The sequence below is a fragment of the Pan paniscus genome, chromosome 1, assembly GCF_029289425.2.
Source record: "Pan paniscus chromosome 1, NHGRI_mPanPan1-v2.0_pri, whole genome shotgun sequence".
NCBI lineage: Eukaryota > Metazoa > Chordata > Mammalia > Primates > Hominidae > Pan > Pan paniscus.
In genome coordinates this window covers 175,046,645-175,059,530 of record NC_073249.2, presented here as the reverse complement: position 1 = coordinate 175,059,530, position 12,886 = coordinate 175,046,645, and the positions used below count along the sequence as shown (strand labels likewise).

The 12,886-nt window shown below is 38.3% G+C and overlaps 1 protein-coding gene across 2 annotated transcripts in view; it reads right to left on the bottom strand.

The window, feature by feature from the left end:
* Nucleotides 1–12,886, bottom strand: part of NRDC (nardilysin convertase) — a 91,751-nt gene that overhangs the window by 13,121 nt on the left and 65,744 nt on the right. For both annotated transcript variants that reach the window (XM_003829557.5, XM_003829556.5), the window contains 6 exons: nt 11,365–11,469; nt 9,652–9,775; nt 8,684–8,770; nt 6,163–6,282; nt 4,883–4,934; nt 1,839–1,989 (listed from right to left, as the gene is read on the bottom strand). In XM_003829557.5, coding sequence (XP_003829605.4) covers nt 1,839–1,989; nt 4,883–4,934; nt 6,163–6,282; nt 8,684–8,770; nt 9,652–9,775; nt 11,365–11,469 — 639 coding nt within the window. The remainder of the gene's footprint in view (nt 1–1,838; nt 1,990–4,882; nt 4,935–6,162; nt 6,283–8,683; nt 8,771–9,651; nt 9,776–11,364; nt 11,470–12,886) is intronic.

Genomic DNA, 12,886 nt, shown 5'->3' with positions numbered 1-12,886 from the left:
GTTAGCCAGGATGATCTCGATCTCCTGACCTCGTGATCCGCCCACCTCAGCCTCTCAAAGCACTGGGATTACAGGCGTGAGCCACCACGCCAGGCTGAGGTTTTTATACTTAATTAATTTCCTTCCATTCCTATGTATTAGGAATGCCAACTCAAATTTATCAAATGATTTATCAGCATTTATCACTATATTCATACAGTGGCTCTCCTTTGACTTGTGGTGACTTATGATCATCAATTTCCTAATATTCCACAACCCTAGCATTCCTGGTACTTGAATTATTCTTTTTGCTAAACTGGATTTAATTTTTAGAAAGTTTACATCTATATTCTACAGATAAAATTGATCTCTAGTTTTCTATACATACATACATACATACATACATACATACATATATATATGTTCTATATTAGGTTTTAATATTAAGGCTAACTAAGTCTCACAAATTCAAGAATATCAAATACTTTTCCATGGTTTGTATTTTTAATGAGCTCTCCAGGTAATTCTAAAACATATTTTCCAAATGACAACCACTGAATTAGGCTTTAATCTGCTTGAAACTTAAGCTACATTGTATTTAGGCCTCAGAGGCTGACAAAGTAAAATTATTCTTGGCTTGTTGCTGATGTCAGTGTTCATCATTTTATCAGTTAATGTAATGTCTGCTGATAGTTCTTTACTGATGGCGTCTCCTTCTGAGACCAATCTTTGTTCCGTGGGGAGATGGAGAAGGGAAAAGGCATAAAAAGGTGAGAGCTATACTCTTCTCTTGGGTTTTTGCCCAGATGAAGGCTATTAACACCTAGCACAGGTCTTTCTGGCAGGTCCTTTCCTCTAAAATTTTTCTTGTATAACCCTATTTCTCTAAATCTTAATATAATATATATTCTACCCAAGAAACCTAGATATAAAATTTATTATTGAGTATATTATATTGCTTTACCTGGTATTCAGTAATCTAACTCTCTTAGCTAACAACCCATTATTTTTTCCTCCTCTTATGAAGTTTTTGATGAAGCAATACTGGAACATATTTCTCACTAAGAGATTAATAACTGACATGATACAGACCCTGTTTCGGAAAGGTTCATAAACTTAGAAGGGAAACAAGACACACATACTTGAAACAATGAGGAGCATAAGATGAGGAAGTAAGGGCACAAGCATTTGAGTTCTACTCTATTTCAGGCAAAACACCAGTCAAATTTGTTATTCCACAGCCGGCATGGTGGCTCACGCCTATAATCCCAGCACTTTCAGAGGCTGAGGCAGGCAGATCACTTGAGGTCAGGAGTTCGAGATCAGCCTGGCCAACATGGAGAAACCCCATCTCTACTAAAAATACAAAAATTAGCTGGGTGTGGTGGTGCGTGCCTGTAGTCCCAGCTACTCAGCAGGCTGAGGCATGAGAACTGATTGAACCCGGGAGGCGGAGGTTGCAGTGAACCAAGATCACACCACTGCATTCCAGTCTGGGTGATGGAGTGAGTATCTGTCTCAAAAAAAAAAAAAAAAAAGGTTATTCCTGTATGGTAAAAAATTTAGCTAGAACCAATCCTAAATGCCAGTGTTGGTTGTGGAGAAACTGACAGCAAAGGGAAATGAAATCAATCCTAAAGCATGGGCTATAATCCCATGCACTGCCAGTAATTAATGAAACATATGTTGTTCTTATGTATAGTCAGTCACAGTTAGAATAGCTGTCATCAGCCAAGAATATTCAAGATAATCCACATTAATAAACATTTATTTCTCTATACAGCATCCCATGCACAAACCTCTAAATAAATATGGTATTTTAATGCTCTCTATAAGGAAAACAGAGTACTTGTACTTACAGGTAGTTTGTGGTTAAATCCTTTCACTCGAATAATTAAACCATGTTCTCCAGCTACCAGTTTATACTCCAGCTGTGCCACATCTGCTTCATAAGCTGGTTCCGCAAGGTTATGCGTAAGGATATTGACGAAGATATCAAAGAGGACCACACTAAGAAGTACAAAATGCAAATGGCATCTTTAATTGGTAAGAAAGACACATGAAATAGATTTGCTTCAATTTAGAGTAAGCAGCTTCATTTTTAGAAAGTATAAATTCTCTACTCCAGAATGTAAAAGGTAATACAGCTTACTCAGGATTCAGTTTCAGAGGTGTATTACAGAATTCCTACCTTCAGCAGTGTTTCCCAATCTTTTTCATGTCATGTACACATGCAAAATGATAATATTTATATTGTACAATGAGGTAAATGGAATAGGCATCAGCAGCACTGGCCTGAAGGCTCTGTCTACCCTCCAAGTCTAGGCATTCTGACTAATTAAAAATATGAGTTTGGGAATGCATTTTTTAGAGTGCATATTAGCAAATTCTAGTGCTGCTTGTCATTTTAAGTTTGGATTTTACAGTTAAGTAGGAAAAGAAAGAAGAACCGCACCAACATTTCCCAAGTATCTCCTAGGTTCAGACACATTTCCCAAGTATCTCCTAGGTTCAGACACATTTCCCAAGTATCCGCTACGTTCAGACACATTTCCCAAGTATCTCCTACGTTCAGATACATTTCCCAAGTATCTCCTAGGTTCAGACACATTTCCCAAGTATCTCCTAGGTTCAGACACATTTCCCAAGTATCTCCTAGGTTCAGACACATTTCCCAAGTATCTCCTACGTTCAGATACATTTCCCAAGTATCTCCTATGTTCAGACACATTTCCGAAGTATCTCCTACGTTCAGACACATTTCCCAAGTATCTCCTAGGTTCAGACACATTTCCCAAGTATCTCCTACGTTCACACACATTTCCCAAGTATCTCCTAGGTTCAGACACATTACTCAACTATCTCCTACCTTCAGACACATTTCCCAAGTATCTCCTACGTTCAGATACATTTCCCAAGTATCTGCTACGTTCAGACACATTTCCCAAGTATCTCCTAGGTTCAGACACATTTCCCAAGTATCTCCTAGGTTCAGACACACTTCCCAAGTATCTCCTACGTTCAGACACATTTCCCAAGTATCTCCTACGTTCAGACACATTTCCCAAGTATCTCCTACGTTCAGACACATTTCCCAAATATCTCCTACGTTCAGACACATTTCCCAAGTATCTCCTAGGTTCAGACACATTTCCCAAGTATCTGCTACATTCAGACACATTTCCCAAGTATCTCCTATGTTCAGATACATTTCCCAAATATCTCCTACGTTCAGATACATTTCCCAAGTATCTCCTAGGTTCAGACACATTTCCCAAGTATCTCCTAAGCTCAGATACATTTCCCAAGTATCTGCTACATTCAGACACATTTCCCAAGTATCTCCTAGGTTCAGACACATTTCCCAAGTATCTCCTAGGTTCAGACACACTTCCCAAGTATCTCCTACGTTCAGACACATTTCCCAAGTATCTCCTACGTTCAGACACATTTCCCAAGTATCTCCTACGTTCAGACACATTTCCCAAATATCTCCTACGTTCAGACACATTTCCCAAGTATCTCCTAGGTTCAGACACATTTCCCAAGTATCTGCTACATTCAGACACATTTCCCAAGTATCTCCTATGTTCAGATACATTTCCCAAATATCTCCTACGTTCAGATACATTTCCCAAGTATCTCCTAGGTTCAGACACATTTCCCAAGTATCTCCTAAGCTCAGATACATTTCCCAAGTATCTGCTACATTCAGACACATTTCCCAAGTATCTCCTAGGTTCAGACACATTTCCCAAGTATCTCCTACGTTCAGACACATTTCCCAAGTATCTCCTACGTTCAGACACATTTCCCAAGTATCTCCTAAGTTCAGATACATTTCCCAAGTGTCTGCTACATTCAGACACATTTCCCAAGTATCTCCTAGGTTCAGACACATTTCCCAAGTATCTCCTAGGTTCAGACACACTTCCCAAGTATCTCCTACGTTCAGACACATTTCCCAAGTATCTCCTACGTTCAGACACATTTCCCAAGTATCTCCTACGTTCAGACACATTTCCCAAATATCTCCTACGTTCAGACACATTTCCCAAGTATCTCCTACGTTCAGACACATTTCCCAAATATCTCCTACGTTCAGATACATTTCCCAAGTATCTCCTAGGTTCAGACACATTTCCCAAGTATCTCCTAAGCTCAGATACATTTCCCAAGTATCTGCTACATTCAGATACATTTCCCAAGTATCTGCTACATTCAGACACATTTCCCAAGTATCTCCTAGGTTCAGACACATTTCCCAAGTATCTCCTAGGTTCAGACACATTTCCCAAGTATCTCCTACGTTCAGACACATTTCCCAAGTATCTCCTATGTTCAGACACATTTCCCAAGTATCTCCTAGGTTCAGACACATTTCCGAAGTATCAACTACGTTCAGACACATTTCCCAAGTATCTCCTATATTCAGACACATTTCCCAAATATCTCCTATGTTCAGATACACTTTAGGGTCTCCGACCACCCACAATGAAAGCTATCTACATAAATATATAAGGGATTTGCTAAGAACAGGAACAATCACATTCCTTGGTAGTCTATAAATACAGAATCAACAGATCCATCAGTCTCATTATAGACTGGGCACTCACCCAAACTGATCTTTAAGGACTTTTCCCCATCCAGTAACTGGGAACTAATTGCTCTAGTCTACACTATCAGCATGTTTTACCAATGGGTGCTGGTAATGGAGCAGCCACAGTTCCATTTTAATGTTTGGTAATAATACAAATAACTTGTTTGGAGTACAGAAAAAAATACATAAATCAGCAACATAGCTCAAATATGGATAGAGAAAATGACAGAATGATTTAGAATGAAACAAAAGTTTTTCAATAACTAAAAAATGTATTTTCCAGAAAAAAAGACAATTGCTTACTTTGCTGCAGATTTCTGTATCAAGGGTGAAATTAGATGGAAACGTATATATGCTAAAAGAAAAAAGACCATAGATAAAAAAGGTTAGGGGCCTCAGATATTTTATACATCTGTTATTTTCCCCTAATATATATATTTTTTTAATTCTGAAGTAAACTACTAATCCTTAAATCCTCATTACATCTTTATTCTTAAGGGTCTTTAAAAAGTAGTATTTACCATTCCAAATAAAGAGTTCCAAAAGGCACTCTTTAATCTATGGGAAGACCAGACATAAGGGCAGATACTTAGAGAGGCCTATAAATACTCTTATTTATTAATAGCTTCAGTCAGGAAAAATTTTTAGAGGACAGATGCTAAGAACATTAAGAGAACAACCCCAGCATTCACACAAATTTACAGCAGAGGCTTTCCAAGGAAACTGAATTTGAGGAGATTTTTAGAAACTCATAAGCTATTCAAAAAAAATTATGAAAATAACTTCCCAATAAACTCAATAATCCCACAGAGCTACAATATAGTTGTGTTTTGAGGTTGGGGATATGGGTTAAATGACATAGAAGAGCACCCAGCCTATGATTCCATGTGCCTTCAATAAGTTCCTTATGCCATGTTCAAGAACAGAATGGTAAAAAGCAGCACAGTTAGGGCCACAACATTAAAGATAAGGACTTTAGAGTCTACTTAACTCTATACTATGCTTCCTTTATGCTGAAAACAAAATGGTAGAAGGAGGCAGTGGGGCTTTCACATTTGTAATGCTGGACTAGGCTGTCTATGAATAATTCCTTTGTGTATTCTTATCTCTTTTTAAAAACAACAGTGTTCAAATAACACGAGTTCCTTAAGATGGCCAAATACCTGGCTCTGCTTTCATTTAACTGAAAGAAAAAAATCTAAAAACAATTTCATTCTAGCCTTAAATTTTCATTTCCCGGACACTGGAGTGTCCATAAGGATTTCTGTGACAGCATAGGAGGACAGTATAAATCTGGTAGATAAGCCTAGAAAAAGTCTTCAAACGGAAGGGGAAAAGGAAAGAGAAGTAGGTGATATACACAGGGGAAGCAAGTTACAGCAAAGTGGAGAAATATTTGTTTTACTTATTTTACTCCTTTTAGGGAGGGTGAGAGGGCATCAAGGTGGCTGATAGAGGCACCCAGCCCCAGCCTCCTCCACAAAGGAAGATCAAAATAGCAAGTAGATAATCACATGTGAAACAGAGCATCTAAAGAGAACACTGGAATTCAGCAGGGAAGTAACAGGAGGGCAACATTTTACCTTTGGGGATTTTGAATTTGTTGTCTTTCTTATACCACAGGCAACCTTGTGGAGTATTCACAATTTTAACTGGGTATTCTGTTTCCGGGCAATCGAAAGCCTTCAACGTAAAGTCCGTGGCTAATAAAAGAAGATAATAATAATTCACTCAAGTATTTCAGCAGGAGCCCCAGTAATCTGTTATTGGCTTCAGAAGTCTAAGTAACTTTTCTCTGTGGCAAAAATAAGCCAAATTCAAATGTTGGAATACATTAAATTAGTAGACCAATACCGAAGGGAAAACTATGTTGGTCTTAAAGTAAATAAATTCTAAAGATCTGGAATTTCCCAAGAACTGATTCTGGTTGCTACACATTCTGCTTCATTCCCTTTCTTACAGACAATTTTAACTGAGAGAGGAGCCTTTAGTCAGGATAGTTTCATAAACCAATTTATTAAACAATCCATTAATTCATGAGAATGCCTTTTACCAACCTTATGCTATACATTTGAAAAGTTACAAAATAGTTCTGCTCAAAGTCAAACTTGTCCTTTTGGTTAATGAAAACAACAGTTTCATTATCACATAGATGAAAAATAGCTAATTTTTAAAATTTGAGTACTTGCTATATTTAGGTAAAAGAGCTGGATTTGGTAGGCATGGTGGCTCATGCCTGTAATCCCAACACTTTAGAAGGCTGAAGCAGGAGGATCACTTGAAGCCAGGAGTTTGAGACCAGCCTGGGCAACATAGAGAGACCACATCTCTAGAAACAAATTAAAAATTAGCTGGGCATTGTGGTGCGCACCTGTAATCCCAGCTACTCAAGAGGCTGACACAGGAGGACTGCTTGAGTTCAGCAGGTCAAGGCTGCAGTGAGCCATGATCATGCCACTGCACTCCAACCTGGGCAACAGAGTAAAACCCTAACTCAGAAAACCAAAATAATAAGCTAACTGGGTTGTTTAGATTATTTACAGTTCAAGATATGAAACTGAAGTGTCTAATATAGATAATTAATACTTTTTTTTTTTTTTTTTTTGGCGTGTGTGATGGAGTTTCACTCTTGTTGCCCAGGCTGGAGTGCAATGGTGCGATCTCAGCTCACCGCAACCTTGGCCTCCTGGGTTCAAGTGATTCTCCTGCCTTAGCCTCCCAAATAGCTGGGATTACAGACATGCGCCACCACGCCTGGCTAATTTTGTATTTTTTTGGAGAGATGGGGTTTCTCCATGTTCCTCAGGCTGGTCTCAAACTCCTGACCTCAGGTGATGTGCCTGCCTTGGCCTCCCAAAGTGCTGGGATTACAGGTATGAGCCATGGCACCTGGCCAATACTTTTTTAAAAGGCTTTTTTTCCCTAATGAAAGGGAGATTCACATAACATAAACTTAGCTATTTTAAAGTGAACAATTCAGAAGCATTAATACATTCACGATGTTGTGCAACTACCACTTCTAGCTAGTTCCAAATCGTTTTCATCAACCCAAAAGGAAACCCCCTACTCCTTAAGAGACTGCTCCTCATTACCCACTCACCTCAGCCCCTAGCAATCATCAATCTATGTTCTGTCTCTGGATTTATCTATTCTGAATATTTCGTATACATGGACTTATCTGTGACCTTTTGTGTCTAGCTTCTTTCACTTAGCATGATGTTTGCAAGGTTCTTCCCCATTATAGTATGTATCAGTACTACACTTTTTATGAGTAATATTGTAAAGTATGTATACATCACAATTTGTTTATACATTCATCCACTGATGGACATTTGGGCTGTTTCCATCTTTTGAGTATTGTGAACAGTGCTCTGTGAACATGAAGGTCCATGTATTTGTTTGAGTACCTGTTTTCAATTATTTTGGGTATATACTTAGACATGTAATGAATGGCTTGGAAATACAGTGTTCTGAGTAAATTACAGTTATAAGCAACTCTAAAACCTTGGACCTAGGATTGGTAGCTTTCAATGAGTTTTTTCTGCAACTCACTTAGAAATATGTTTTCCACTGCAAGCTAGTAGACAGGCAGATATCTGAAACAAAAGTTCTTAAAATAACATTCTTTCTACATGCAATGAAACACTTTGCTATTTTCTATTCTAACTGATTTTTTAATGCTTTCATGGCTCATTACACTGACCTTACAATCTATTACATTGACTTCACAACCTTCTAATGGGCTGCCACCTGCAGTTTGAAAAGCAATAGAAAAATCTGGCAAGATAATGGCAATCCCTAAGGAGACTGGTATGAAAGGATCAGCTACTCTATACAAGATAAAGCATAAACTTCAGAGTCCCAAGATCTGTGTTTAAATCCTGGTTTCTCATTCACCAACTGAATAGTCTTGTACCAGTCACTTTGCTTTTTTGACCCCCAGTTTTCTCATTTGGAAAAGTAAGAAAATACTAATGCCAACCTCAGAATGTTACTGGGAATCTCAAATATAAATTCCTATGATACTTTATAAAATACAATGTGCTATACAGGTGCCTGTTAGCACATGGATGGATTATGTATAAAAATTGCTATTTTACTGACCTATGTACTTGTTTTCAGCTGGAAGATGAAGATCTGGATTTAATTCGAAATTACTATTCCACAGTTCAGCCCAAGAGTTTTCAATATCTGTAAAGGATAAAAATAAACTGACCCAATAAACAATGCAATGTTCAACATTCTCTTAATAATAAACTAGTTATCAACTGGCCTACAAATCAATTATCCTTTCTCAGGAAAACTGTGACTGACACATATCCAAGCATTCTAGAATCGTGCTACTCAAAGTGTGGTCCTAGCAGCACTGGCATCACCTGGGAGATCGTCAGAAATGCAGAATCTGGCCGGGCACGGTGGCTCACACCTGTAAGCTCAACACGTTGGGAGGCTGAGGTGGGTGGATCACCTAAGATCAGGAGTTCAAGACCAGACTGACCAACATGGTGAAACCCCAGACAGATTTCTACTAAAAATACAAAATTAGCCAGGCGTGGTGGCATATGCCTGTAATCCCAGCTACTTGGGAAGCAGGGACAGGAGAATTGCTTGAACCCAGGGGGCAAAAGAAGTTGCAGTCAGCCAAGATCGCACCACTGCACTCCAGCCTGAGCAACAAGAGCAAAACTCCGTCTCAAAAAAAAAAAAAAGAAAAGAAAAAAGAGAAATGCAGAATCTCAGGCCCTACCCAGACCCTCTGACTCAGAATCTGCATTTTAGTAAGATCTCCAAGTGACAAAAATGCACACTACATTTGAGAAGCATTCTTCTAAAACTAAGTCAAAACTCTGCCCCCAAAATACCAAGATAACAGAATTTTTTCACTAGTTAGTAAATATAAACATAGCAGAAAATAACTTCCTGTGCAGTACTATAAGTAATTTTCATTTCAAAGTGAACTTTTTAAAAAATTATACTTTTTCCCCCTCTAGAACCATTAAATTATTAAAGAATAAACATTTCCAGGTAAGTTAAATATACCTAAATGTAAGACAATTGTTAAAATATTTTACCTTCTATACTATATTGAGTTCCAAACCATTTCTCCTTGAGGTCACATTTTCCCTCATTAGCACCAGACAGTAAAACAAGATTTGCTTTTTGAGGAACTAGCTGATTCAAGGCTTCACCAATGACCTAGTAAAGTGGGAAGAGGGGAAAGAGATACACACAATTTTAACCTAATACATCTCTGTTAAAAAGGCAAAAATCACATTGTTAGGCACCTCCAAGATCTATGCTCATAAAAATACCTACAGTTCATGAACACCCTAATTTACAAAGTCTCAACAGTGTTTCGAAAACTTTTTTCCTACTTTATTGAGGTATAGTTGACAAATATCAAGTATATTCTTGATAATGCTTTAAACAGTGTTTATCTTAAATCCTACATATTAACTGCATTAGCAGTAAAAATAGCTATCCTTTACTACTAAGCTTCTACTGTGAGCCAGGAAGTATTTAACATACATTATTTCATTTATTCCTAAAAACAATCCTAAGATACACTTATTTACACAAAATAACAGTCAGCTTTGGGTGATGGTTAAGTAATTTGCTCAGGTTAAAGATTATGTAACTTGTACAGAATAATACAGCTAGAAGTGGCAAAAGTGGAGTTCTAACTAAATTTGTACATGCTACCAAGGACTATGCTCCTAACAGCTATGTTTTGTATCACTTCATATCCAGGAATCAGTAAAACACTGCCAAGGTAGGGCCTCCTTCAGTAATCCTCCAGCTACAATAAGGACTAAACAGAATTTTGTGGCTTGGTTTGGAGCCCTAACTACTACTTAAACACCATTTATTTAAGTATAAAACAACAAATGGTGGTTCAGAAAAAAACACAACCAGCCACTACCAGGCACAACCATCCTAGTGACATGGCAAGAATGTGTGGTTGTTCCTTCCTCCTTTACCTTTCCCTGTCCTCTTTAAAATTAATAGTTTAGGAACGTCTATGCTAAAATATCTCAAGGAATGCCCTATAATTTCTTAATCTCAGCACTATTAACATCTTGTGTCAAATAACTATGGTAGGATCCTGTCTTCTGCATTATAGGACATTTAGCAGCATCCCTGGCTTCTACCCACTGGATCCCAGGAGCACCCCACGCCCCACCCTGAGTTGTGACAACCAAAATGTCTCCAGACAGTGATAAATATCCCCTGGAAGGCAAAAGTCACCTCTGGTTGACGCGTGCTATCCTGTATGAAACAAAATGACTTATTCTCCACTAGTGAAGGAATGACCCTGACCAACAATGTATTGGCATGTAACATTATCCCTAAGTCATATGTTTCTAATTCGGGAACCTTACATTTTTTTAATAAATATTTTCAAAATGATTAAAAATTTAATTGTCCTGACTCTCCAACTGAATTAAAAGGTAAGCTAAACAACTACGTATTTTTCACAGGGAAACCACATAATTCTTAGGAATCACTTCATCTATTTCAGTAGATGTTTCAACATTTGAAAATTATTAAAATAGGACCTAACAAGTACTGATTTTGATTTTCTCCTTATATTAAAACTTAATTATGTAAAAGAACCATGAGAAATTATTCACAAAACTGTTGATACTTCTGTTTAAACAAACAAAAATCCTGACTAAATATAACTAAGTTTTCTTCGTTCCCATGGTTCTTAAATACATCTTCGTACTTTCTCACCCTCCTCTTCCCCTAAAAGTAAGTTTTAGACGTATAAACCTCCTTACTTCTGGCTTGTATTCAAAAAGAAGCTGATCTCCAGTGAGAATGTCCTGCAATGGGTACAGCTGCATGTTCTCACACATGTTTTCCACATACTCAACTGGATCTGTCTGTAAAGAGGTAAATTATTTCACACCAGAACTTCTCCATTATTCTATTTGATTTACCACAACATACAAATACTTTCTCCCTTCCTTATTAACAATAAAACCAAAAGCTTCTGAACAGATACAACGAGATATAATTGCAGCTTAAGAATCTGATGCTCAGTAGGCTGGACATAGTGGCTCACGCCTGTAATCCCAGCATTTGGGAGGCAGAGGTGGTTAGATTACTTGAGACCAGCCTGGGCAACATGGCGAAACCCTGTCTTTACAAAAAATGCAAAAATAAGCCAGGTGTGGCAGTACATGCCTGTAGTGTCGGCTCCTTGGGGAGCTGAGGTGGGAGGGATGCTTGAGCCCAGGAGGTTGAAGCTGCAGTGAGCTGAGATCGTGCCACCATACTCCAGCATGGGCAACAAAGCAAGACCCTATCTCCAAAAAAAAAATTCTAAGAAAATATAGCCATAGCTACTCCCTTAGGGAGCTTAAACTCATACCCCTCATGCATCACTCTGAGCCCTATAACCCATTAGGTTCTAGTCATATCACAGCCTCTTCATGAGAGCAATTACCACACTGGACTATGAATGCCTGTTTACCAGTCAAGTGCCCCACATGATTATGTGAGCAATAAAGACAGGCAACCTATCACTACAGCACTATCGTCTAAAAACTATTTGTAAGCATGAATCAAATCAATGTAGAAATCAAAATGTGTTGGGCCGGGCACAGTGGCTCATGCCTGTAGTTCCAGCTATTTGGGAGGCTGAGGCAGGAGAATAGCTTGAACCTGGGAGGTGGAGGTTGCAGTGAGCCAAGATCATGCCACCGCACTCCTGCCCAGATGACAGAGCAAGACTCTGTCTCAAAAAAAAAAAAAAAAAAAAAATCAAAATGTGTTGACTGGGCATGGTGGCTCATGCCTGTGATCCTACAACTTTGGGAGGCCAATGCGGGAGGATAACTTGAGCCCAGTTTGAGGTAAGCCTGGGCAACATAGCAAGACCCTGTCTCTAATTAAAATTTTAAAAAAATTAAAATGTGAGTGTCAGATAAAAGTCTTGCGATAAGAAGTTATATTAATAAAAATATTATTTTAATTTAAAACTGAAAGAATGACCACTGGTTCACTGATACATGAAATGGAAATATTTTTCCAGAGGAATGTAGTCATTTCAAGTATTTACCGAGCACCCAGGTACACAGACTCTTAAAACTGACAGGTCCTTCAGATACCAAGTGGTTCCAGTCCCGTGTTTTACAATGAGGAAACATAGTCGGATTTTTCCTGACTAGATGGCTAGATGGCTTGCCTAAGGTCACACAGTGAGTAAATGACAGGCAGAGCGGACATCAGAACTCTGACCTCATAACATATCCCGTATGCTTCCCAAAACACCACACTGCCCAGTCCTTTACTAGA